The sequence below is a fragment of the Sturnus vulgaris genome, chromosome 13 (genome assembly GCF_052056855.1).
Source record: "Sturnus vulgaris isolate bStuVul1 chromosome 13, bStuVul1.hap1, whole genome shotgun sequence".
Lineage (NCBI taxonomy): Eukaryota > Metazoa > Chordata > Aves > Passeriformes > Sturnidae > Sturnus > Sturnus vulgaris.
The window spans coordinates 17,419,619-17,446,388 of NC_142255.1; the positions used below are offsets into that span (position 1 = coordinate 17,419,619).

At 38.3% G+C, this 26,770-nt stretch overlaps 1 protein-coding gene across 8 annotated transcripts in view; it reads left to right on the forward strand.

The window, feature by feature from the left end:
• Positions 1-26,770, forward strand: part of MEF2A (myocyte enhancer factor 2A) — an 81,929-nt gene that overhangs the window by 30,957 nt on the left and 24,202 nt on the right. For 4 of the 8 annotated variants that reach the window (XM_088172654.1, XM_088172652.1, XM_014874558.2 and 1 more), the window contains exons 2-4: positions 3,094-3,291; positions 7,703-7,906; positions 24,483-24,620. In XM_088172654.1, coding sequence (XP_088028780.1) covers positions 3,238-3,291; positions 7,703-7,906; positions 24,483-24,620 — 396 coding nt within the window. In that variant the 5' untranslated portion in view covers positions 3,094-3,237. Of the gene's footprint in view, positions 1-3,093; positions 3,292-7,702; positions 7,907-24,285; positions 24,418-24,482; positions 24,621-26,770 lie in introns of all 8 variants that reach the window. The other 4 variants (XM_088172656.1, XM_088172655.1, XM_014874563.2 and 1 more) reach the window with 2 other exon arrangements.

The following is a 26,770-nucleotide window of genomic DNA, read 5'->3' on the forward strand; positions in this document are numbered from 1 at the left end:
TAAATGTGGGTTGATGTTCATATGTATGTCAGCAGGTTTTTCCTTTATTTGGGCAAAAGTGTATTGATAGTCTAGATAAAATGGCTTTGTGAATTAAGAACTCCACTCGATATATGTTTGTAATGCAACTGTGATTTAGCGAAATGAAAGCTTTGCTGGTTATATTTCTGATGGAGCCCTGTGTTAGACCCAGTCTTACATCTTATCGTTCATAGTTTTGTTGCTAGTCAGGATAGAAAATAAAACCACAGCTGTGACACGACCAAGGATGACTAAAAGGAAAAGTCATTTTTCTCATTAGAAATGTGACATGCCTTTGTCACTGCAGTAACTTCCCATTGGGATGTTCTGAGCATGCATGAAAAAGTGCTTCTTTACTGCACAGTTTTGTCTGATTTTGCAGCTGTGTCAAGGTCCTTTCTGCCCTGAGCTCAAGCCAAACTTCTGTTTCAATTCAGAGCTTTAAAAATCACCTTGTGTGGGACTTCAGAATGACAGGGATGCTGCATCCTGGAGCTGGTCTGCCTTTGGAAAATGGGATTCCAGGCCAGGTTCTCGTGTCCATAGCAACCTGTGGGAGAGGGAGGAGAGCCTGGACCCGGGCTAGCCACACGTGCGAATAGGAATTGGGAATTCCTAAGGGATACAAGTATTGAAGGTTGAAGAAAGTCAGACCCAAGATGAGAGGGAACAGTGACCTGTCATACATTGGAAAAAACTTGAGGCTTTTATGCCTGATAGAGCATAAGCATTGTAAAAGACCTGAAATAACACCCCAAAGCTGTAACAAAATGTTGGTGAAAATTACTGTTTCCCATTTCTCTTTGTGTGATAGTACACAGAGCAGATAACAGTGTTTCCCTGCTACTGTGCCTTCCATTAGCTCATACAAAACATTTGTGCATCTCTTTCTTTGTATTCTTTAGTATATATATTGCATAATCTCACATCATATTTATCTTCCTCTCTCCCTCTTCTCCAGAGTTCCTTATTTTATTCATTGCATAGACTTGTGTTTGACTTTGTGTCACAGGAGGCAGAACGACTCCAGAAGTTCCTGACTCAAAACCCACTGAATATGTGGTTTATATTTTTATTATTCTATTCCCATGTTCTTCCTTGACCATCCTAGTGATACCTGCTAGTAGCCACCGATAAAATGCTGCACCAGATGGATCTTCAGCCTTGTGTGGTGGCCATTTCTCTGTACTAGTGATGATGGGGGGGGACTTTTAAAAGCAGAGGAAGGACTCTGGTAATTCTGTATTCAGTGAACTGTTTCAATAATACATGGTAAGTTTAAAAAATGAAGCCACACATAAAGGAGAAAACAAAATTTTAAGAGCTAGTTAAGAGATCTTTTGATTAGATATGTTCAAGGGATGCAACCAGATTTTTCCAGAACTAAATTTAATGTGTGATCATAGCATGAGCTGAGAAATTTTTTTAAACAAAAGTGAGATAAATCGATATGCCAACTGTTGTTTCCCTGGAAGATATTCCCTGTGTGCTATTGGTTGTATAGAGGCTGGTTCATCTGGTCTTCACTGGCTGTTAATTACCTTCTTAGCAGACCCTTGGAAGAAATCCTTTTTCATAAGAAAACAAAAGCAATGCAGCGTTGATGGATGTTTTCAAATGTTCTGCTTTATAGACAATGTTTAGTGCATATCCTTTAGACCAGTGGACATCATACTTTGTAAGTGTGGATTTGATTTTAAATTTCATGAAACAGTATTTTTAAATACTCTTGGGCACTTTGTGTTGGTTTTTTTTTTTTTTTTTTTTTAAGCAGTCCTTTGTTGCTGTCAGGTAAATAAAATGACATCTCTTCATTTTGCGATGTTCCTCCACCTCTGTTTTTTTTTTCTCCCAAGAACATCATGTCTGTTTCCTCGGCGGAAATTGAATGTATTGTGAAGTGTAGCCTGTGACTAATCGCCTCTCGCTGTCTCTGCTCATTAACTGTCTGATGGTGATGTGGTTGCACCACTTTCTACACTTGGCCTCAAGGATATGGCGTGGTGACACCCAGATTAAAATATGCAAGGCTTGACTTCAGAACAGGGTTTGGGTTGGGAAGTTAGAGAAGTTATCAGCTGATATTGGAGCTGATTTTACCCCTTTGAATGAGTCCCAGGTGATAATAAGGTAAATAAGGTGTACCTATTTCATGTCTTTACGTTCTAGTATACCCTTTATGTTCTAGAAGCCATTTAATTTAAATTGTTCACCGTTTTTTTCTTCAACTAATGCTATCCTACAATTCAAGCAATATGTCTGGAATATGGCTTAGCAATTTTTTTACTGAAAATACATTTGAAGTTTGTTAAATATCAGATAGTTCAGTGCAGATTTAAGTGTTGTGGCACACTGGCTTTTCAAGTTTCCTGCACATTTATCCTGGTGAACAGTATAAAAATGAAACAGGTACTGGGCTGCAAATGGGGCACTTACAGGGTATTGGAGGGAGAGGAACTGTGTCAGGTCTTGGGTCTTTGTTGGTGTCTTGGTAACCATGAAATAGTTTTGTTGCAAAGCTGTTTTCTGTGATCTTTTTTAAACAGAGAAATTCCCTCTTTCCTTCTCCCTCTTGTTTCCCAATGGAACCCCAATAACTGGCTCACAAAAGGAGATGTAATTTGGCTTAGGAACAGAAACTTGATATTCTCATGGCTTTGTTTTGTTGTTTTTGTGGTAATTTTACAAGAGGAAACAAGCAACCCAGAATGTTTCTTTATAAGGTTCCTAAAATACTGAATGGAGTTTACCAAAACTTGTAAATGTGTGAAACCTCAGATAACTGAAGGCCTAAAACTTAGAGTGATGAGCACCACCCCTTTGTCAATTCTATTTTTAAGGCATTGGAAGTGTGTGAAATTATTGGCCATTTTAAATTTGTCATTTGTAAGTAGAATGCAGCAAACTGGTTGGAGTTTAATTGGAAGAGAGTGTGTAGTATAATATTTTACTAATGGGAACACTTGATTTCTTACTGAAATTTTATGGTGCACGTGTTTTTTGGCTCTATGGGTTTTTAATGATACTTCCTTTTTAGTAATTTCTACATTAATATTTTAAATTCTCTTTTAGGTGCTTATAAGAAGAAGTAGGAACCGTTTCTCAATCTGAAGACAAAGTAAAAGAAAACTGTATCATGTGTTAGAACACTGAAGAGGGACATTTCTCGGATTAGTTTATTTCTGGATTGCTAAGCAAAAGAAAGAAGAGGCGAAAATGGGGAGAAAGAAAATACAGATCACGAGAATAATGGATGAACGGAATAGACAGGTGAGAAACAAGAGATGTGCATGAGCAGATCCATCAGTAATTTTAAAAATTAATGGAAAGTTTGAATACATTCATCCTAATTCACTGTTCTAAAGTTGAGCTTTGTCTTCATATATCCACAGATGCCCTTGCCAGCTTATGAATAAGAAACTCAATGATTTTATGACTGTTTGATGAAAAGATGTTATTTATTAGTAATAACTCTTACTACTTAAAATTTAAAATTGCTGTTCCTATTTAAATGGTACCCTACTGTACTACCAGTAGAGTGGAGGAGTGTTTTTAAACAGACACATGACTTGATCTAATAACTACTGGGAACACTTACTGCTGGAGACAGAGAAAGGATGAGAAATTCAGGAAGGATCTAGTAAAGGTATTTTCTGTAGCACTTTGAGGAGTTTGAGGTAGCTGTGGGCAGTATATACAGGGCTTTGAATACAATAGCAAATTCTGTTAACACTCTCTTTAAAAGCATTGATTTGTATTTCTTTTAAGAGCTATTTGCCACAACAGTCTTTAAAAATTGCCAGTCAGAAGGGAAGAGGGCTCAAAATGAATGTTTGGGGGAAAGCTGCTCACTTGGCTGCTTGTGCCCTAACAGAGATGCCCTGTGAACCTGAAAAGTACCAAAAGTTGATGACCCTTGCAGTAATGTTGCCCCCTTAATTTCTAAATTGCTGCATAAGATACAAAATAAAATTTTAATTGGATACTGGAATATATAATGGGATAACTGGAAACTGTCATTTTTAAGACAAATTATTACAGGAATGACATAAGATCTTTAAGAACAGTGCTGGTGGTTGAGGCCAGAGGTGCTGCTGGGCTGGCATCTTTTGTCCAGTGATGGTTGTGAGCAAATCCGTGTGGGCTGGAGATGCACATGTTACACCACTCTGTAATCCTCTTCCAGCTTTTAACTATTCTTAGCTCAGGGATTTCCTGAGCTGGATGTGGTTTCCGTATATTTAGTAACCATTAATGGATTCTTTTTGTTTGTTTTCCCCACCCCCCACCAGTGAAGTTGTTCAGTTATCCTTTGAGTCCTTAAAACGTTGCAGCATTTACAACATGTTTTGTCTAGAATTTCCCATAGGTCTATTGCCTGTTGTTTCAAGAAACACCATTTTATTTACCCCTTGTCATGATTCTGCCAATTATTTAGCTCTTGTATGGAAGAGGCAACAGTGACTCCCTATCTAGAGTCTGTCCACATTTGCTTATTTTTCTCTTAAAGTAAGTTTTTTCAGGCTATTGCTGCCTTGCATGCTTAGTTGCTTTAATACAGAATTTGTTCCACACCTCTTGCTCCTTTCCCTTGAACCTTCTGGAATATTGCTCCATTGCTTTTGATGGCCAAGGGACCCAGAATTCAGGATGCAGGCAAAATATGGACTTATATAGTTGGTGTGCTGCTGTTTTGTTCTGTTCCCTTCCTGCTGCTTGACTTCCTTTTCAACTTCTGAGCAGCAGTTTGACGTTGGGGTAGTGTCAGAATTCCATGGGACTCTCTTGCTGCTGACACATCAGCTCAGAGCCCATTGTTTTGTTGGTGAAATCAAGATTGTTTTTCTCCCTGTATCACTTTAAAGCAATGTAAACTCTGAGAAGTCTATATATAGCAAGAAAAGTATTATTGGAGTTTGGGAGAAAGCCAAGTATTGTGTTTGAACAGCTTTAATCACCCAGTGACTTTATGTTTGATGTAGATAAATGTCTTAAGTACACGTAGTAAAAGTAGATGAATTAATGACTTCAGTTCTTTCCAGGTCTTGCTCTACAACTAAAGCACATGGAAGAGGTGGAAATTGATCCTGCTTATTCTTTTTTTAATGAATCTGGATTAAGTTGGGCAACCTTGGTTTTGTTCTGTTTGAAAAACAAATAGGTTGTACTTCTTCTCTGACTTGGGTGATGTGTTTTTTTTATTCTAGGAGCAATTGTTTTTTTCTTTTGAATCCCCATCCCATTGTTCAGATGGAAACAATGGAGAGGAAGAGAATCGGTGCATTAGTACAAAATTTTAGACCACTTACACCATTGCTGTGACTGAAACAAAATAGGGAGTTGTGTTTCTGACAGGTTCTTGGCTAACACCTTTTTGGGTTATTTAGTGATGAGGAAAGGGATTTAAGGTCTAACTTATAAGTAGAATTAGGCTTGCCTTACCCTTTTTCTTTGGAAAATCAGATGAAAACACACTGCATCTTGTTTTTAAAAGGCTTCAGAGAAATTAAATAGTTTTTGTTAGTGGAATCCTACTTTTTATATGTAGAAGTATTGTTGTCCTTTGTCCTCTCTGGCTTTGGTAGCCAGGTTAAAAATTTTTAACATATTAGAATGCCCTGATGCAGTGGGCATTTACTTCCCAGATAAGGAGGATATTCAGGGTTTGTTCTGAACAGAAAGTTCAGTTGTGTCCTGTCCGTTTTTCTATGGCATGTAGAGCTGCCTGAGCAGGTCACTCGTGGACATGCCTGGTTGGATGTTTAGTTTGAGGTTTAGATTTTTTTTATTTTTTTATTTTTTTTTATTTTATTTTTTTTTTTGGAAAATATAAGTAGAATGGGACAGAGCTTTGCCTGCAAAGCAAGTTCATATAACTTGCGTGGGAAGGAAAACTACTGTTTTGTCAGAAGCATCTTATTTCTGATGGAATTGTATGTGAGCTCAAAACAGAATATATAGACCATTCCTCGGGGGGATTATGATTGTCATGAGACTGTCATTGTATTATTAATTAAGCAGCTTTATCTGCTTGAATGAGCTGTAGGACATTTATCTTCATTAAGCTGAAGAGAATCCAGTGCAGTAAATTAAATATCAAAGGAGCTCAATCTTGCTGCCTTTGCTGTCTCCTCCTCACTCATGTTTTTTGCTAAGCAATATTAAAATAGTGCTGGGGAAATGATTTACGTGCAATAAAGAGACATGTTTTCTGGGTTTGATGTGGTCCTAAATGGAAGGAAAAAAAGAGAAATTTTCAGAGCTAAGATTACTTTTGGGTTCTGAAATTAAAGCATAGTTTAAAATAATCTGTGTGCATTGAAGTAAGGCTTGGAGTGCCGTGGAGGGGTTTGTGCTAAACACTGTCCAAGCACCAAGTGAGAAGTTGATGCCAGCTGAGAATCTCACAAGTGAAGCAGCCTTACAAGAGGTGAGAAAGATGAAATTCCAGTAAAGAAATTAAGAGCTCTTGTCCAGGATCCTACTGGTTCTCAGTGGCAGTAAACCTTCATTCTTTTGTCTGTGGAGTTGTCCAGTGACACAGCACACACACATCTTGTTTGTGATGCCTTTTTCTTGACAAACACTAAACAGTAGTGCCTCTCTATACCTGCTCATACTCAGGTAATAACCTTTTAAGTGTCAGAAGAACAACAGCTGTGTCTGTGTATCCTCTGAGACTAACGTGGTGGGAAGAATAGGAAATATTTTGTGTTATTAATGGCATTTAAAAAGTAATGTGTGAGATAGTGAAGACAAAAAAGCCTTCAGGTGTGTATATACAGAAGAAGCTTCCCATCCATTTTCCCAAAAACTTGATGTACAGCTTGGTAATTAAACTACAGAAACCCAGAAAACAGGTTTGATTGTTTCTTACTTCATTCCTCTCTTGCAAAAGCTCATCCATTGACTGTTGTGTGTGGACATGGGGCATGTGGATCACTCACCTGGCACAGAGACTCAAATAGGGGGGTGTCAAATGCATTGACACTTTTATATCCTTAGCTGCTGTCTTGTGAAAGGAATCGTTTTTTGAACTTTCTTTTAATCATGACTGATGGTAACTTTCATAACTCTTTTCTCCTTCCCTGATGGGCAGATGTTCCTGTGTGATGGTCTGTAATGGATTTGTTTCCCCACAGCAGTTCAAACTGGACAGAGCAATTGTTTCCTGATGTTTCCAAGTGGCAGAAGACAAGTCAAATTATAAGTGAATCTGATTGGATTAATTCATAGCAACAAAATAGCAATATTTCTTAGCTTTACATAATTAGAACTCATACTGCATAGTAACAATTGTTTCCGTTGATTGTTCTGTTTTCTTTGGTTGTAAGTACCATAGAAGAAAATACTGTGATACTTGGAAAGTCAATCTGTTTAACAGAGGAAATAAAGCTAAATTATCCTATTCTAACTAAAACTCTAACTAAAATTTAACTCTCATTGGTAGTTATTTACCAGTGGAAGGGTTGGGGGTGTTTAGTTGTTTAACTTAGTCTAATAGAGAGCACTGGGCCCTAAAATTGGCACCAGATATTATAGGCAGTTCTTGTGTTAAGCTGCATATGACAGTAGGAGTAAATGGTGTAAGCTCAGTCAGTGTATTCCTTGATTATTTTCCTTCAAACCCTTGTTACGTGTTTTTAAAAAAATAAATCAATCATTATTCTTTCTTCTCTAGGTCACCTTTACGAAGAGGAAGTTTGGATTAATGAAGAAGGCCTATGAGTTGAGTGTGCTCTGTGACTGTGAAATAGCACTCATCATTTTTAACAGCTCTAACAAACTCTTTCAGTATGCCAGCACTGACATGGACAAAGTTCTACTAAAATACACAGAATACAACGAGCCCCACGAAAGCAGAACCAACTCAGATATCGTTGAGGTAACAATTTGAAAAGACACGTCAGTCTTCTTATCTCCTTAATAATTAAAATATAGTACAATGCAGAGTATTTTAAGATATTTTAACTAAATGTTTTAAAGTTATTTAATACCGTGTTATAAAATGTGAACTACTGCTTTTAGTCTGGTTTCTCTAAGGCAATAACTTGTCTTTACAGCCATGTTGTTTTCCCATCTGCCCTCCACCCCCTGCCAGTTTCTGGGAAACATGTTTGATTTCAATCACATTTGGCAATGGAAACGGAGGTGTGAAAAATGGTTGTTTTTCTGGGGAAGGAGAGGAAGAAATGTTCAAGGTTTTAATGGGGAGAAAAAAAATCGACTGAGTGGGAGAGGAAGGTCAGCAGAGTTGCCTCAGCCTAACAGACAATTATATTGGCCCTTTTTCTCCTCTGAGGTAGTAGCCACTTCACCAGTCATATCTTGAACATGGATCAAATCAGCCACCACCTCTGCTGCCCCTTGTTCAGCCAAGGAAAAAAAAAGCCAAAAAAAAAGAGAATATGTGGAATAAATGAACTTAATTAAATTTGTTGTCCAGTGACTGTCAATTAAAATAGCAGCAGAAGGACTGCAGTTTCTGCAGTAATAGAATAACATGAATATGTTTACTCCAAGGTATTGGTTTCATCTACTTTTTTATAATGCTTGAGCTTTAAATAGAAACCCTTTTCAGTACATAATTTCTAAATTAGGTGCAGTAGAATACAAGGATTTTCTTGGCAATTGGAGCCTTGATGTACTGTAACTGCATTTCAGAGCATGTCTCCAGTAGTCCTGTAAATAGACCAAAACAGGTGGCTGACTTAAGGGTTTAATTTAAATTCTGAAGTTGTCTTCTGAACAAATGCCTTGCTTTTTAGGAATGATTTCAGAATAATGATTAGCCTTGAATAGCTGAAGAGCCTATTGCCAAAGGGATCAGAGTACAGGGATGGTACTAGCTGATCTTATACACGAGTGTGCAAGCAAAACATCAAAAACATCAGATTGACAAAGCTGAGATACAGATAAATGCTTTATATTTCTTTCTGAGAAGATTCTCTGCTAATTTGTCAACTGTCTTTTATGATCAGAAAAAAAACCCTCCCCAACTTCTGTCTTCAGCATTGAGTTCTAAAGAGAGGGATAATACAAGCCATGAAGAGTTGAAGGCTTAGTCACTGGATTAGCATAAATAAGGGATAGCCACTGGAGAGGAAGGGAAAACCTAATTCCTGCAGAATGAGCTTTTGATTGTGACAGACATGAATTTGAGACAGGGATGCAAGTTCAGCTGGGTTTTGTTCTGCATGCAGGGCTCTTTGTGTTGTGACTCATGGTAATGGTGCTTCTTCACATCACAAGGACTAGGGACCTCTTCCAGAATAATTCTGTGCAAGGCTGCTTTTTTGGGTTCTTCTTGTTGGTGTTTTTTTTTTTATTTTACCAGGGTCAAGTGTTTGACCCCCTGACAAATACATTAAAAGTGCACTTAGCATCCAAGGGCAGATGTGCTCTGGGGGAACATGCAAGGACTCATCTGCAGATTCTTTCCAATTTTCTTCTCTGGGTTTAATGTTTTATGCTAGTATGGAATTTGGGACTTTATTCCTATTATTCAAATACAGTGTAATTTAGGAATGTATCCTCCTATCTCTTCAGATTAGCCCAGTGTGCTCTTTAGCCTGGTTGTGAAATATTTTCAGGTTTTTTCTTTCTGGATTGATGGGTGCTTGCAGTGTGATAGATGTTTAGTGACATCACCAACATTTTGGAAACAGGCTGAAAGAGCAATGTAAAATGGCTTCTCTTTATTGTAATGACATTGAAATTCTATTTTAACAAATGAAAATTACTGCAGAAAAGCACCTAAAATCTATCAAATTCATACTAAACTGAATTATGATAAGTAGTTCCATTTTATGGAGTTATAGCTGATGTATATATAGATCTTAGTTTAGTAATTCACTTACCTCCTTGAATGTGACAAATGGTATTTATTGTGACATAGGCTGACCGTGGAACTATTCTGGACCCACTGTGGTCCTGATAGGTCCTGATAGGAGGGTGGGTTTTCCTGGGCTGGAAGGAAAGGTGATTCCATACAGCTCAGAGCTGGGTAAGGGAGGAAACAAATCTGCTACTGCTTATTTCCAGCACTGGGTAGATGGCAATGTTGTAAATGATTAAATGAAATGGATGAGACATCTTCCCCTTGTAGTTGTCTCCTGCTCGGTTTTGGCATAGGAATTGCTTTCATATGCTCAGAGCTTGGTGTCTTCTGTTGCTGCTGGAATGTTTGTGAAAACATAGTGGGAGGGAGAGCGCTGGCATCTTAAATTATTATTAGAAATTTTTTTTGATGCATGCACTTAGGTCTTTGACTGAACATGAAAAAATTCCCCATTGTAGATGGGAATGATCTATTGCTGTCCTATACCTGCTCTTTTATGAGGTTACTGGAGTGTGAGGTAATGCTCTTACACAGCATAGGTGGGCCATATAGAGGTATTGAAAAGAGTGAAATTTTTATTTAATGTGTGCTTTGAATTATTGAAATACTGGGATCATGTATTTAGTTTTACAAACCCATAATGGCACAGTTGCAGATTGTTACACTGAAGTGCTGTCTATGATTTGAAGGACTTGCTGTAGGTGTTAAAGCATTTGATGCTTTAATGTTCATGGACTTTTTTTCTGTAACAGATTATTCTTGACAAGTAATTATTTTTCCTGAAGAAAGAAGTATTTCTGCAGAATAAAATGGGAGGAATTTCAGTTTTTATCAGGATTCTGTATCCATATGGTCAACAAAATGTTTTAATTTATAGAAGACAATTTGAGACCTTGACCATTCATTGTTTTTAAATCCAAAGGAAAAGAGGGAGATGAACAGGCACTTGTATATTTTCTTTAGTGCAGGATGTTAAGATTATTGCAGGTTATTTACAATAAGATATCACTTCCATTTTGGATCCTTCTGCCCCTCAAGAAGGCCTCAGAAAGCAGCAGTTGCACAGTTGTTGCCTCCCTCCCAGCCTCACTTCTCCTGGGAGTCAAGGGCTGAAGATGGCTCTTTCTCCCTATTTAGCTCAGCTTTTTATTTTTTTCTATGTTTTCATTTTCCTTGACTGATACAGTAAACCAGGGTTTATTTCACCTACACTAGGCCATGGTAGGTTTTCCTTGTTCCTCATCTCACCTCATCAGACTGAGGTGATTTGATTTTTAGGAGCCTGTGTAAAATGTGACCTACTTTCCCAGTTGGCATCTGTGCCCAGGAGAATTCCGGGTGGGTGTCAGTTAATGAGCCTCTCCTGTGCTCTGTAGTTTAATGCTGTTTTCAGTGTAGTGTAACGTGCTGAATAAGGCTTAGGTTATATCCCAGATATTGACAGCTGTCCTTGAAATAGGTAATGATCTGTAATAAAAATTCTAACTAGAAAGTACAAAAAAAATCTCTCTTAAACTATGGCATGTAATTATTACAATCATACTCATTCTTGTGGAAGGACTGCTCTGGTGTAAATTCCAGCAAGTGATTTGGCTATTTGTATTAAATATCTTACCATGGGAATTGGTGACTGTAATGAGGAGTAACATTTGTGATGGCTTGATGTAAGAGTGGTTTTGTCATAGTTCAGACAAAGCAGGTAAATGACCCTGGTGCTGCTTTCAGCAGGGTCAACAAGCCAGTTTAATCTTCTGCTGTAATCAGCTGTTTTCTTACATTAAAATACATTTCATCTCTGGCTTTTCACAAAATGTTAATAGAGCTGTTAGAGGAGCAGTGCACGTTCTGTAGTCAGGAACATCTCAGGGATCAGAGATGGGATTGTTGGCTCCTGGCTCCGAGTGAGCACGGAGAGCTCAGCTGCACGTGGAGAGCCTGCAGCAGGAAGAAGCAGATGCATCTCCCCAGCCAGATGGAGCATATGCCAAGAGACAAGTGTAACAGTGTGGGGAGCATAAACAGAAAAGTTGGTGTTGAAACACTGTGTTTATAAACCAAAAGCTCTCTGGTTTTGTTTTTCATCCAGCTTTCTCCACCTTCCAGCATTGCTTCTTTTCCAGGCTGGGAATAACCAATGTGTATTTTGAACTGTTGTTGGTGTGTAGTAGTTTGTTTTGGTAGCACTTGAATTGGTTCATTGCTTCCTTTTTTTTTAAATTTGGGTTGACTTCATATGAAAATGAAGATCTGGGAATTGTATCTAAATATATACTTGGATGCACACATACAAAATTAGATGAGAATGACCTTCAGTTAATTGATCTTAGTTCCTTCCTTGGTGGATACCTGGTGTATCCGATCTAGATAAGGATTTGCAAAGCAATTTGGGCTTCTGTATTTTGCTGTTTAAAGCTGAAAAGCAAGATGGTGGAAATTGGGTCAAATTCTTAAAAAATATTTCTTTGAAATGTTTTATAACACAAGCTACACCATAAGTGTTAAAATTTATTTTTAAGAAGAAAATGCCCTGCAACTAAGAAAAGGAAAACTGATGCTGAATGTAGGTGACTAAAATCTGCAAATTTACATGAAATATCAGCTCAGCTTTACAGAAATGTGAGGCTGCACCAGGAATGCTGATGGTTAAACACACTCTGGAGATTGGAGGGAGGCTGACACTGATGTGTTAACATTGTTTTGCATTCCTGTGCATTTGATAGATGGAGAACTGCCAGAAGTGAGCAAGACCTGGGGGGAATAAAGAAAGAAAAAAGCTCTGGGCTGATAGAAGAACATGTATTTGTGTAATATTATGTATTTTTGTAGTTCAAAACACTTGATTTGGTCTCCAAACACTGTGGGAATAAGTGGTGCACGTTTAAAAGAAGGAAGAAGCTTAAAAATTATTTTAGTGAAGGAAGGAAAAGACTTGGTAATCTGCCCATGATGCTGAGAAAATGTAGGCATTATTGGGCTTGATTTGCTAAATGATTATGTAAATGTAATTATACTGCATATAACATTTCAAATAATTTGAGATGGCACACAAATACCTTTGAGACATTTTAAGGAGGTGATTGAGGAGGATTTATGTATGGTTAAGGACTGAAATTTTCTTTTAGCTTACCTTAAAAAGAGGGAAAGTGCTTGAAAACTGAAGTGGTCTGGAATGAGTCATCAAAAGCTTTTATATATATGTATGTGTGTATATATATGTACACACACGAATATTTTTATGTGTCTGTGTGTAGTGGTTTGAGTATTTTTATTCTAGTAGATGTGTTTGCTATAAACCTGACTTATAAACAGGTTCTGCCTGGGGCTTTTAGTTCCCAGTCTTGGTTTAGGAAAAAACAACTACCTTGAAAAATTTAAAATGTGGTCAAGGTAGCAAATATTTCTTTTCAGTATTGTGACAGAAGACAACAGTGCATTTTGTGCTGATCAGAACAGTTGCCATTCATGATGGTGTCTTTGTCTCTTATGTCTCTCCCCTCTTCTTTTCTTTTTAGTTTGAGAGATTAAATTCAACACTTAATACATACAGTATTTTTTTTTAGCTGTTTACTGTTATCGTTAATTTTTCCACATCTTGCATTTGATAATTCTGTTTTACTCAACAATATTATTTTAATTCTTTGTCTGTGGCCAAAATTTTTGTTCTAAGTTAATGTTGTTTTGCATTCCTTCATTGCTGATACATAAAGAATTTTCAGAAGTAGGATAGATTTAATTTGTTTTTTTTTTTTTGAAGCGGCTTTGATTTGCCTGCAAATAATTTAACTCTGTACTTACCTTGTATCTAAAGCAGTGAATACATTTAGTGTCTTAGAGTTAAGAATTCATTATTTCTTCTACTTCTTTAAAACAGTGCTGGTACTTTAAATTTACCCAGCTCTGCTGGTATTCTGAATTTTGATGAATTCCAGATTTAGTCACTACTTAAAGCATATAGATATCTGAAGTTTGTCTAGAATGCATCTTTTAATAGAATTTTCTGAAGTCTTGCTAATAATGGCTATACTTGGCTGCTGTATTGCCAGCAGTGATTTTATGGAGCTGCAGTTGAGGGTTCTCTCTGTCCTATGCCAGCCCTGTCACAGTCACACCAGTGACATGATTTTAAAGCTGTGAACTGAAATTTGCTGTGATGTTCTCATTTTTTAATAAACTACCAGGAAAAAAGCTGATCACTGAGCAATGAGTGGCAGCTGATTTGGCTGTGCATCATTACAATCTCAGATGGGATCGGGTGCTCCTCTGGAGGCCGTGCTGCTGGGAGGGCCAGAATCCTAAATCCATGTCAAATACTGGTACAGGCCTTTTGTGTGCTCTGTCTACCAAAAATCTCTGCAGAATCACCCCTGTAATAGACAGGGATTGGATTCTCTTCTGTCTGAAACTTGATTTTATTTCCCAGGTGTGCAAGCTATGTTTTTCCAACTGATTCTGCTCTGTGTTAGGAGAATGCTTTTATTTTTGAAATTTATAGGGCAGATACACAACGTCCAGTTCTCACACTCACTGCTCAGGAAACGTTTGTCAAAGATTCAGTTCTGGGTTTAGCCGTTCTGGAGACAATGTGTTAAGTAGGATTGAAAATTGACTCCAAGAAAATCCGCAACAGCTCATAGCTTGTTAGTGCTGGAGTTCATGCAGGCAGTCACACAAAGACATAATTATTGTATGAACAAGTTCTTCAAGCTGTGCTGGTCTCGTGTATTCTACAGCCCTTGTGTTGCTGCAGAATTTGGTGCTTTTCAAATTCTGTAGTGACAGAAAAGTATATTTTTACTTTGCAATTTCAAAGTGAGGACTGTGGCATCTGTTAATCAAGAGAGAGTGACTTTACACAAGCTGTGCATGGAAAGAATAGACCCAGAACAAAGCATCTCCTGCAACTACAGCAAGATAAAGGACTGTTCTTTCTGTGGCAGGCTTGATTTTAGTGGAGATTTAATATAATCCCATCTTTTGACTTCCAGGCTCGTGGGTTTAGTTGTGTCTTCTGCCAGGGATTGACCACCTTACAAGAGGGGACAGCAGCAGTGCTGCTTCTTCACTGCTGTTCCTCAGCCACTGCTTTAGCAGGAGCTGCCCAAAGGAAGGGAGGGTCATCTCCAGTGCTTCACTACTCCCTGCCTTCTGACCTCACCACGTCTCTGTTTTTAATGTGTTGCTTTTGAGTAATCTTAATGTTTGGGCCGTGAGCTGATGGTGCTGCTGCAGCAGAAGGCTCAGGCTGTGGCTTGGTCACTGCCAGGGCTTTACTGCAGGGGCTGTGGCACATCGGGGCTGTGACACTCAGCACTCACCTGGACAAAACACTTCCCTTGGGAATTGCTCCTGCAGTGCTTTGGGGAGTAACTGCACCTGCAGAAAGAAAATGTTGGTGGTGGCAGTTCTGTGGTACCTCTGAATACCCTAGCAGCCTGTGACATGTGACACACATATGGCACACATGTGACATGTGACACACAGGTGACTTACCATTCTTTGCAATACTTGTACACATCCAGTTCATTTAGTGACTTAGCAGGGGGTTTTGGTACATCTTCATGTCATATGTGATATTTCACATGGGAGCCCTGTAATTCACAGTATAGACTATGGAATGCCAGGCAAATTAGTTAAATTTGCAATAGGATGAATTTTAAAATTTTATGTTTTACTGGAAATACTAGATAATTTCAATAGGAAGTGAATAGTACATTTTTTATTTAAAACTCCCAAATATTTTGGGAATTTTTTTTTAGATTTTTGGGGATTTTTTTTTGATCAAAAGTGTTACACATTGTCCCACTGTAAACTCTTGTATAACTGTAACAAACTGGTACCATTTAACTGCAAATAAGGTAAAAGTCAGTAATTGCTGATTACAATGACTTTTTAAAAAGAAAAAAATTTCAAGCATTCCAGAGCCAGTCTTTATCCAATGCTGACAGGAATTACATGATAAAGCTTACTCAAATTTCACTGTCCCTGATTCCTGTACAGCCTTTTCTCTCTTACCTCTCAAGATCCCATCTTTGGTTTCCCACCTCTTTTCACATTAAGTCAGGAGAGTCTTCAAAGAGGTGCTTTGGTTTTGAATAATTTGCACTAACTGGAGGCTATGCAGGAAAAAACATGTTAAATGTATTGTATTGACACACAACTGAGAAGTTCTGTGTTTGAAACATGAATTGTGACATTATTAGAGCTGTGTCTGGAAGTCCCACATTCTCTTTATTTTAGTTCAGTAAAAACACAGATGCAATTGCTTGTACCCTATTTCCTTTTTTTTGGGGAAGCTCTCTGCTTCCTGTTGAACACACTGATCTCAGCTGGTGTTTTCAGATACCTGCTTTCACTTCTCTTATTCAGCTTGCTTATTTTTGGGGTGGTTTTTTTTTGTGAAGCAAGGTGGCAGTTCCATGCAAATATTAAAGGTATTAGAGCTTGTTCTGGGAGATGTAGCCAGCTCCCATAATCTTACATGTGAACAGTATTTTAACAATAGCATAAATCCTTGGAATCTACTAAACATTTTCTTTGGGAATGGTTGCCATTCGTGTTGTAATTACTGTTTTGATAGCACTAAGTTATCTTGAGTACCAAGACTCTGAAATAGTTCTGTTATCCTTTCCAGTTTAAAGCTGTAAAGAACTGTTCAGGACAAGAAGTATTTCTAATTGCAGTGCTACATGAGCAGGTAGACCTAAAGAACCCCATTCTTTTTATTAAATGAATTCTAATCAGAGTTAAGCCATATTTTTTCTTGGCAAACTAAGAGTAGGAGATAATATTTTTCCTAAAGAACTTCTAAAAGATTATGAAGGATATTATGCAGATGGATTGCTGCACTTGGAAACTTTTCATGTTCCATATGGCTTATCTGCAGTGCACTGTTGCTGAAAGGAGGTCTTCAGTCAGCTACTGCTACTGCTGATTTATAATTTAACCATTGCAAGTGCATGAAGATTTGTATTTGGGAGGCTGTGTTTGTACATCTGTGTGTTGTTGTTTGGATAAGGACTGAAATAAAGCATTTATATGCCATGAAATACCTCTTTGAATGTTCTAACATAGAACTGTGTTTTGCTCCATTTTACCGTTAATTTTGTTTTTTTGCAAATTTATAGTCCCTGAAAGGACTATAAAATGTATTTAATTTATATGCTAAGGAGTAATTTTTGCTTCTTGAAGATGAATATCAGTCTATTTTCTCTTTGTTTCTTCATAAAAAGATGGAAAAAGATTGAGTTAAACTGGCACTTTAGTACTCTGTAGTGGAAAAATCTAGGATAGGTAAAATGCAAACCTGCTCAGTGATATAAAATTTAATAATCTACTGAGTGGGATAGAAAGTGAAACAAAGACAAATGCATCAAAAATTGGACTTTGAGAGCTTTACTAAGCTGTCACTGTGGAAACAGCATTATCAGTGCTAATGGATTACTAATCATTTTAAGTCTCAAGGAGTTCATTTAGGACCAAGCAATCCAGCTTGTTTGTAGGTCAGTAACTGCTTTATAGAGTCCACGGTTCACAGATAACATTTCTCTAAAATCACAAATACAAGCACACAGCTCCTTGCCCGTGCCTTCTAGTCCAGGGCTGTGTAATATTCTGGGGGTGAAGAGTGGATTTTATAGCCTGTAAAGTTCTAATTCTTTAGTAATTGCTTGTGGTTATCTGCTTAAAATAATGTTTCACAGCAAAGATGCTTCAGGCTAGAATTTAAACTTCATGCCATATCAAGTCTAAAAACCTTTTGTATGTGTTATTTTATATAAATGAGAGTTTGAATCCTGAGTGCCATCTTTATCATATCTGGGAGGAATTTGACAGCTAGCTTTCATGTTTAGCAAGCCAGGGATACATGTTAAAATTTGCCAGATACTGGAAGTGGTCCAACATTTGAAACAAGATGGTGTCTTTTCTTAGAGTGGTTTATAGCAGGGACACTGATAAAATTTCAAATCATGAACATTTTTCATTTTTCATGGACATTTTTCATCTGTAAATGCTGAATACCTTTTCCTAAAACTGATCGCAGAGCGTTGCTAAAATGGCTCTTCTTTTTCTTTGTGTTTTATGGCTAATGCTAGGCAGGCTTAAAAGTTTTTTATTTTAAATCCGTGGAACAAGTAATTAATCCTAAACCACCTTCTTTTTTTTTTTTTTTTTGTAGCAAACTGTACCATTTGGCCAAGAAATACAATAGCTGTAGCAAACTTTTAAGTACTGCACTCAGAATTTTTCATGTGCATGTATTTTTGCATAATGTCAATTATTTACTTTTTAAATATCACCAGTAATTGAGCACAAGTATGGAAAAATATTATTTAAGTAAGCTGAAAGCAGAGTATGTCAATAGTTCAGATTTTCTTTAGCTTGCAGTATTGTGGTTGGAGAGCCTGCCAGAAAGATTGGGAAGGTCTTGTTCTTTAAGAAGTTAAGCTCTCCAAGTTGCTTAGCTCATGGAAATGTCTGTCATAATCTAATTTGGCCTCCTGTGCGTTTCAGGGAAGTTTTGAAAGCTGGGCACCACTCCTTCCCTGAGCTGGTTTGGGATGGATGTGTTTGTGGCTATAATTAGAACGTGAAATTTGAACTGATAGCGTGGCAAAATGTAATTGAAAATGTGTCAGGGATACTGAAAGGAATAGTATTAGGGCTAAATGTAAGTAGCCTCTCAATTCAAAGGACAGGAAAACGGCTTCGTAAGGAAATTTGCAGATGCTTCACTGGTTGAAGTTGAGAATATTAATAGAGCTTGAGGAAAATACATCAATTTTGTAAACATCACATAAAACAATACACTACATCTGTCTGTGGAAAAAGCGATTTCAGCCTACAGAAATAATGTTGATGAGCTTAAATAGACAAAACACCGTTACTGAGTTGATTTATCTGGTATTTCTCTGGCTGTTCTCGTTTGATGTTTATGCTGCACTGGGGATTCATTCACTCCTGCTTGGATTTTAGACAGTGGTAAATTTGTGTACCCGGCGCTGTAGGGTCAAGGCCTGACTCTGCAGAGCTGTGTTGTTAATTTAGAGAAAAGAAACAGCAATGATGATGCTTCTGTAGCCAAACTGACCCGCAGGAAGTTTAAAAACTAAAAATAGCTTTTGGTGACTAAGAATAATCCTCGGGTATTTAATATGTTTTATACATAATAGGGGAGACATAACGATATCTAAAAGATGAGACACCTTACTATTGTTCAGGCTGATGAAAGTGGAATATTTTGTGTTATAAAAGCAGAGAAAAACAGCCAGGCTTTAGGCTCAACTTCTTGGCAATGGTATGTATCAGGAATCAAATAATAAAACAATTGTCTTGCTTTCAGCAGGACGTTCTGCTGCCTGTAAAGCCTGTGGTGTGATACATGTGGTCCTTGCCTGCTGTGGGAAGGGAGCTGAGCTGCAGCAAAGGAATATGCCCTGTTTTGTCTCTCTGATCTTTCATGTATTAAGAAAGAAAACTGGGTGGGAATCTGGTGCTGTGACTGCTTTATTTGTCCTTCGGTTCTGTGACTATCACAGAAAAAAAAGGTGTGGCTTTTCATGTAGGATGTGATTATCCGTGGTGGCTGAGGTTTGCTGCTGCCAGCGAGGCTGGGCCGGTCCTTCTGCCTCCTCTGTATCTGTGGTGCTCAGCCCACACGTTGGCAGTCCACCTATTCCTGCTACAGCCGAGTATAAACCGGCAAAAATAAGTTAAATAAAGAATGGACAAGGAGAATTTTTTGTCATTTTAGTGAGAAAAGAATACTCTCCACTATTGTGTGGCATCTCCAGAGCATCAGGAAATTTTAATAGTTCATCCTTTTGATATTCACGGTGAAGGTGCCTACAGAGCAGCAGGAATACTTAGCTGTACTAGTAGGGCTTTTCCATTACTTCAGGCCTGTGGAATATTTACACTTTAAAAAGTTACGATATTTAAAACATATTTACTCCAAATTTGTGCTGCTTTGCAGCTTTTCCGTGCTCTGATTGCAAGAGCAGAAGCAGAACTAGCCACGGGATTTAAATGAAAGGTTTGCCTTTTCCAAGGGAACTCACTTTTCATTTCAGTCAAATTTTGGACATGGTTTTCCCAATGAATTGGAACGAAATACCAACAAAAATCCTCTCTGGCCAGCTCCAATAGTAAGTGCAAAAATAGAGCTGTTAACACGATGCATGGTAGCTTTGAGAGCAACAACCATTTCCTTTTTGTGTAATATTACAAGAAACCAAACACTGAGTGTTTTGAATGACCTGACACTTTTTTTACACTTCATAACACTTTTTACACATGAGGTCATCCTACATTATTGCTTTAAGGCAGAAAAATATCATTTCCTGACGTGACAATGAACATAATCAAGTTCTTTACAGTTCTGCCAGGGCTGGTAAGGAGCCCAGATCACAATATCAGAAGTCTTGGCTTTTTAACCAAGCTCACTGATCAGAGCACAAAACACACTGATTGTGCTCTTTAATCACAGCAACGAGTCGTTTTGGAGTGGGATATAAAGCCCGGGGTCTTGATGGGAGGGGGCCAGTTGGGGGTTGTCACTTTGTGTCTGGAAGCAGTGACCCATGTGTGTTTATTGGGTCAGAGTTCTGCTTCCCCGAGCAGTGTCTGCAGCCCCCGGGAGCCGTGCAGGAGCTGCAACAAGCCTGGGGAAGGTGGTGGCTTCATCTCCTACTGTGGGGGCTCAGCAGGCTTCAGGCTCCTGCCTTCCATGGGTCTCTGCTGGATTTTGAGGAAGGAAGCTTGTACTAGGATAATTACACTGAGATGATTGAATATCAGCTCTGCTTCCTCAAGGATCGAACAATAAATGACTTTATTGTGCTTTTATACTCTTTGGTATTTGTATTATCGGTTTCAGTAAAATTTATATTGAATCGTAGAGAGAAGCCAATTATTCCTTTCTGTTGTTGTTTTGCAAGAAGCCCTTCTTCTGTTCCTTAGATGCTTCTTGCCAAGGCATGATTATTTTCTTAAATTAGCAAAATGCTAATTTTAATTGCAAAGTGCAATTAAAAACTACTTTGCATATGTGTGGGGAAGTTCAGGAAAAATATTGGGGCTCTTGTACCATGTGCTTGACTGCAATATTTAAACTAGTCATCACTGGTCCAGCCATTCTCGTACAATATTTTCTAAGCTCTGCCATTCAAATCAAAATAAATCAATACTAGAGATTAATAGTGGAACAGAAGCAGTTTACAGCTCTTGGGTCATTCTGCAATAGCAAGATGACCAGAGCTGTCTGGAACACTTGTGTAGTGACTTCGTATGTCATTTAAATGTATTGTTGTGTTTCTTTCATTCTTTTTAAAAAATACTTCACACCTGTATTGGTTCCTTGTAAATACTTAGCATTATTAAAACCAGTGTTTTTCTCTCATCATTTAGTGCAGTCTGAGATCAAAGCTGCACAATCTCAGTTACTGGGGCACAATACAGTGTGTTGGCAAACACGTTGGAACAATTTCCAGTAATTTTGGCTAAGTCTTAGAGGAAGTGGAAAGTAACACAGATTTACTGAAAGGGCTACACATTCCCTTACATGATCTGGAAAACAAGACTTCACAGCAGAAGGTAATTGCAGTGAGCATCCAATAACAAAACCTGAAATTTAATGTTCTTTTCCCCTCTTGCTGTGGTAAGAAAAAACTTTTGCCTTATATGTATTAGTCTCCACTGCAGATACTATGATTTTGTTCTAAACAAGCTTATATATCACAGCAGAGAAGTAAAACTCTCTTCATGTTACATAAATTGCTTGGTCTCACCAAATGGCATTTTTTCCTCTGAACAACCTCAGAGTTCATAAAATTTTGATAACATCTTGGAAATCGCTTAGAGAGCCGAGTTATTTACATTATTTGAAGAAACAACACATTTTAGCGCTGGAGAATTGCGAGGGCGGAGTCAGCCCTTGTTTATGGAGTTTGGCTTTCCTGTGTCCCCAGGGGGCGATTCCCGGATTCCCGGGGCCGTGTCCCTCCTTGTTTTCCCTGCAGCGGGGCCTGGGCCGGGTTCTGGTTCTGCTTCTGGCGGGGCTGGCTCGCCTCGGCCGCGCCTGCCCGTGCGAGCAGCTCGCAGCGTTCCGTGGGCAGCCCTGGCCACGGAGCAGGAATGTTTTACTATTGTGTTACTGGGCACTGATAAAAGTTCGCAGGCTTTTTATGGTCAGGTCCTCCAAGTGGCACTTGGTGTTTTGGTGATAAGGAGGCAGAGCTCTGGCTGTCAGACCCAGCCTTATTATCTGTGACAGGGAACTGTGGCTGAAATCCCTCCACAATGACAGGAACCCCATCTGGAGTGACGGTTTCCAGAACCTGAAACGGGAGATACTGAGGCATTTTCCTTCCTCATGAGTCAAAGCAGAGTTAACTCCATTGTTAGCAAAAATGACATGCAGTCACTGAGAGGAAGGAGGCATTTTTATATTTAAATCTCTTCCTTTTTGTTTAAGTCGGAGGATACGTTCGGGGGGATGAACTGGCAGAATTACGCTTTTAAAAGCTTTCACTGGATTGCTTTAGACTGTTGAAAGGAGCTCTGCTGAACCTCCCTTGCTGCAAGACTTCAATTGCCTCAGCGTGTTTATCACGGGAGCTGCACTCTGTGTGTGCACGTCTTGCAAACCCTTTCTTTGCAGAGCCTCAGAGCAGCTCTGTAATCGTGTCCCGGACGCCGAGCGCACATAAAGACATTTGGGTTCTATTTCCAGAGCGCCCCGGGCTGCAGGGGTTAAGTGTAATCCCGATTACACAGCGTTAACATTTTCCCTGCTGATATCAAAGTGTAGCAGACTGGCAGGCTGACTTGTTAGGAAGGGCTGCGAGAGGGATAACAGGCTCTGACCTTGAGAGGCCGAGGCCGGCCCTTGTATGGCCAAGTCCATTTATGTGTCCAGCTGATTGGTTGGAGGAGCAGCATCGGAGCCGTGACAGGTGCTGGAGGAGCCTACACCTGTTTTCCCCATATGCTGATTTAGTGATTACATTTTTGTGGGAGTTCCAGATACTGTGTGGGATACGCAGAGCAAGCCAGGAAACTTGAGAAGGAATTGCAGCTTATGGTGAACTGTGATATTAAAGAATTTCAGGCGACGAATTGGATTTTCAATTCCTGTTTTCAAGCTGCGGTAGAAATAAGCAGGATTTTGCATATATATGAATAGTGAGGAAATCGTGTGTACTTTTTATTGTACTAAAAATCAGTTGGCAGTAAAAAAATGCTGGTGAATACTATGAGCTAAAATATTTTGTTTTGTAAATCAGAATTTCAGTGCGTAATGTAATTTGCTTCTATAGGAAAACATGGGGGGTTTTTATGGTGCTGGAAACATCGGCTTGCAGATTTCTGATCTTCACGGGTTTTAATGTAAAATTCATGGAATATAGATAATTTCTGAAAAAGGGAAGTATGCAACTCCCTTGTGCCTGTGTAGTCCTACTGCTGCTTTATGTACAGATAACATGTATCTGTTTAAAATTTTTATTGCTTTCCTTTTGAAAATTCATTTAGAAACATTAAAGATTTTTCCATGGGTACTGTTTTAAATACTTTTTTGCTATAAATTAGAGCTTGCAGAGAGAAATTTCTGATTGTGTAATAGGGTGAAAAAGAAAAACAAGAAATACAAATATATCTTGTAATTTGGTCATGAGACCTGTAGTTTCACATCCTTTCTTTAATGGCTGGATTGTAGACAAGCTTGCTTTTTTTTTTTTCCAGGGGATGTTGTTGTGAGTTCTCCATCAGAAAACAGGAAGTAGCTCCATAAAGTTAGTCTGAAGGACACTGAAAAAGCTTATATTTAGCAAACTAAGTCATTTTAGAGAGGGATTATGTAATTTCTTTTTTGCAGTTCTTGTTATCGTGCAGGATGACAGAAGTGCAGGAAGATCCTGTCTATCAATTACTGAGACTGTTACAGATATTAATGTCCTGCAGTTATTTAACTGGATCAAAAATTTTAGCCACTGTGTTTGTCAGAATATAACTGTATGCTCTTTAAAATGTGAATATTAAAATTGGGATGCTAAAATTAATTCATTAAAGGTCCAGTAAACTGGCTTTTAATTACCAGTGAATACATGAACTCCTTTGCCATAGGCTTGAATGTTCCTTGTCAGAAAACTTCACTCCATCAGCCAATGTCTAAAAACGATTTTGCATGCAATGCTGGGGAGATGAAGTGGTTGTAGGGGGAATTTTTCTGTGAGATGGCACCTGGGTGAACCTTTTCTCTTTGTGTACTTTGCTACTGTCGTGAAAGACTGATTCTGTCTGTTACACAGTGAGTTTTGTCTGTGAAAGTTTAATGTAGTTTCAGGGGCTCTGAATGATTCAGTAGTGTACAAAACTTCTTGGCAAGTTAGTATGATTTGTATGTGAATTTTCCAATTGTATTTCAGACCTTAAGAAAGAAAGGCCTTAATGGTTGTGAGAGCCCTGATGCTGACGATTACTTTGAGCACAGTCCACTATCGGAGGACAGATTCAGCAAACTAAATGAAGATAGTGATTTTATTTTCAAGCGAGGCCCTGTAAGTACTTTTATTTTATCTCTACTTTTTATTTGTTGATCCTTTTTATTAACTTCATTATTTAGGCTCTGAACAAGAAGGAACACAGAGGGTGCGACAGCCCGGACCCTGACACTTCATATGTGCTCACGCCACATACAGAAGAAAAATATAAAAAAATTAATGAAGAGTTTGATAATATGATGAGGAATCATAAAATCGCAGTGAGTACTAAAGTATGGTTTGTGCTTCTCTTACGTGCATGAGAATTTTCATGGTGTTTGCTTAGCACTGAAAACCACTTCAAAGACAAGAGGATGTAATGGCTTAAGAGGGAAAAGTACTTCTGAGGAAAAATGAGATTGTGATACCTGGTCTTATTAAAAGACATTTTACTGTAAAGAATAAGAAGAATCATCTCTAGCCTCGGTTTTGCACTCCCAATTTTTCATACCTTTGGAACACAAGACAACATTTCAAAATTTCAGGAGCCTACTGCATTACCTAATCCTGCCTAAAATATATTTACCAAGATAGGTTTTTGTTGTGGGATGTCAGATCATTTATTTAGATCTTGTAAGTCTTCATCTGTCTGGTGATCAAGATTTTACCGTATGTGACAAGCAGGCAAATAGAATTACATTAATTTTGTCTATCTATATATAAAATCTATTCTATATATATATATCTATATATAATGTCTAACCAGTAGAATTTATGTTGCTCAAGTCTGGATGTAGAAAGTTATTTAGATATTTAAAATCAAGGCTGCTGCACAATGAGAGTCTCAAAAGATTGCCCCTGCTGAAGTTCCAGTAGATACTTCCTTGGACTCTGGAAGATATTTGAGTATTTTCTCCCAAGTGCCAACCCAGTGTGCAGCCATAAGTCACTTGGCTCCAGAACTTCAGTTTGGGGATAAAAGGAGTGGAAGTGTTGGATGTTTTTTTGTGGAGGTGTTCATGATGACATTTAATTTCCACCTACAAAATCAGTTAGTGTTGAGTATTACTAAGTATTTTCTAAGAAAACTAATACAGGGTTCTGCTACAGCCTTTGAATTTTTTAAGAATGCAAATCTTGTAGCAATTGAAAGAGATGGACTGGATGGGTTAATCTGCAGACACCCCGGGGCACTTGAGTAGTGTCTCCAAATGACTGCTGATATTGGAAATCATTTCATCATTCAGAGCATAAAAGATCTCTGGGGGCTGAGCAGCAAACTGACAGTCAGGACACCCAGCATCACTTCTGTTAGCACTTTATGCTTTGAATAAAGCCAATATATTTATATATATATTTTATATATATATTTATAGATTTTGATATCTGACATTTCTGTGTTGAGACATCTTCAGGCCTCATCTCTCAGTGTGTTACAGCTAAATGGGTTTTTGGTGAACAGCCTAAATGTCTGTGTGGACATAAGTGTAAATAAAAAGGGCAACATTATGTTTTAGCTCTGCAACTCTGTATTTGAAACTCAAATTTGACCAATTATGTTTCTGTTTCCAGTACTTCTGGGGCTGTGTAAGAACACAGTTCTCTGTTCTCGAGCACTCATTGCTGTCAAAGGATAGGAATGAGGCAAAGCGTGAAGAATTCGCTCGTAACCAAATGAGCACCATAGATGGGCAGAGACAGCCTTTATTGTAAGGTGTGGGGAGAGGCTGTCACTTATTGGTTCTCTATTGAGAAACCTACAGAAAAAATGTCCCAGCTCTTACATCCTAGCAGTGTGTTCAGCATACTTTCAGGTATTTCCAGTTTACTTTGAGCTTCTTGACAGTGTGCTGTGTAAAACACCCTGGTTTTGGTAGACACTGAGTAGTTTCAAGTAGTTTCCCCTGAAAACAAGCACCAGTAGGGCTTGTCATTGGTTAGATATTGTGAATGATTTGCTAGCTTTGTGTTGTTCTGCTTCATTACTTTTTCCTTCCACCTGTGCCAAAAATTGATGATTATTCTTAGAATGCTTCAGTAGGGACATTGTTGTTGGCTCCCACTAGTAAGAGATTTTGTTTCTTGTAGAGAATATGTTCTGCTCTTTTAATTAGTATACTTATTGTTACATTTCTTGTTTATCTAACTTCTCATGCAGAAGTATTATTCTAAGGGATTTTTAAGCTACGCATGATGAAATTGCATTTTTTAAAGTGTACTTGCTAGGTCATGTGTTGGTCATCTGCCTTTGACCTCTTAATCACAACTATCACCTCTCTATTCTGTCAATACATACTACTGGGTTTTTGCTCTTAAATTGTACCTGTCATGGTTTTGTTTCCAGTAATTATGAGAGTTGTGAAAAAAAATAGTCCCTTTTGTTTCAGAAACCCATCACTGTCAAAGGATAGGAATGAGACAAAGGCCAAAG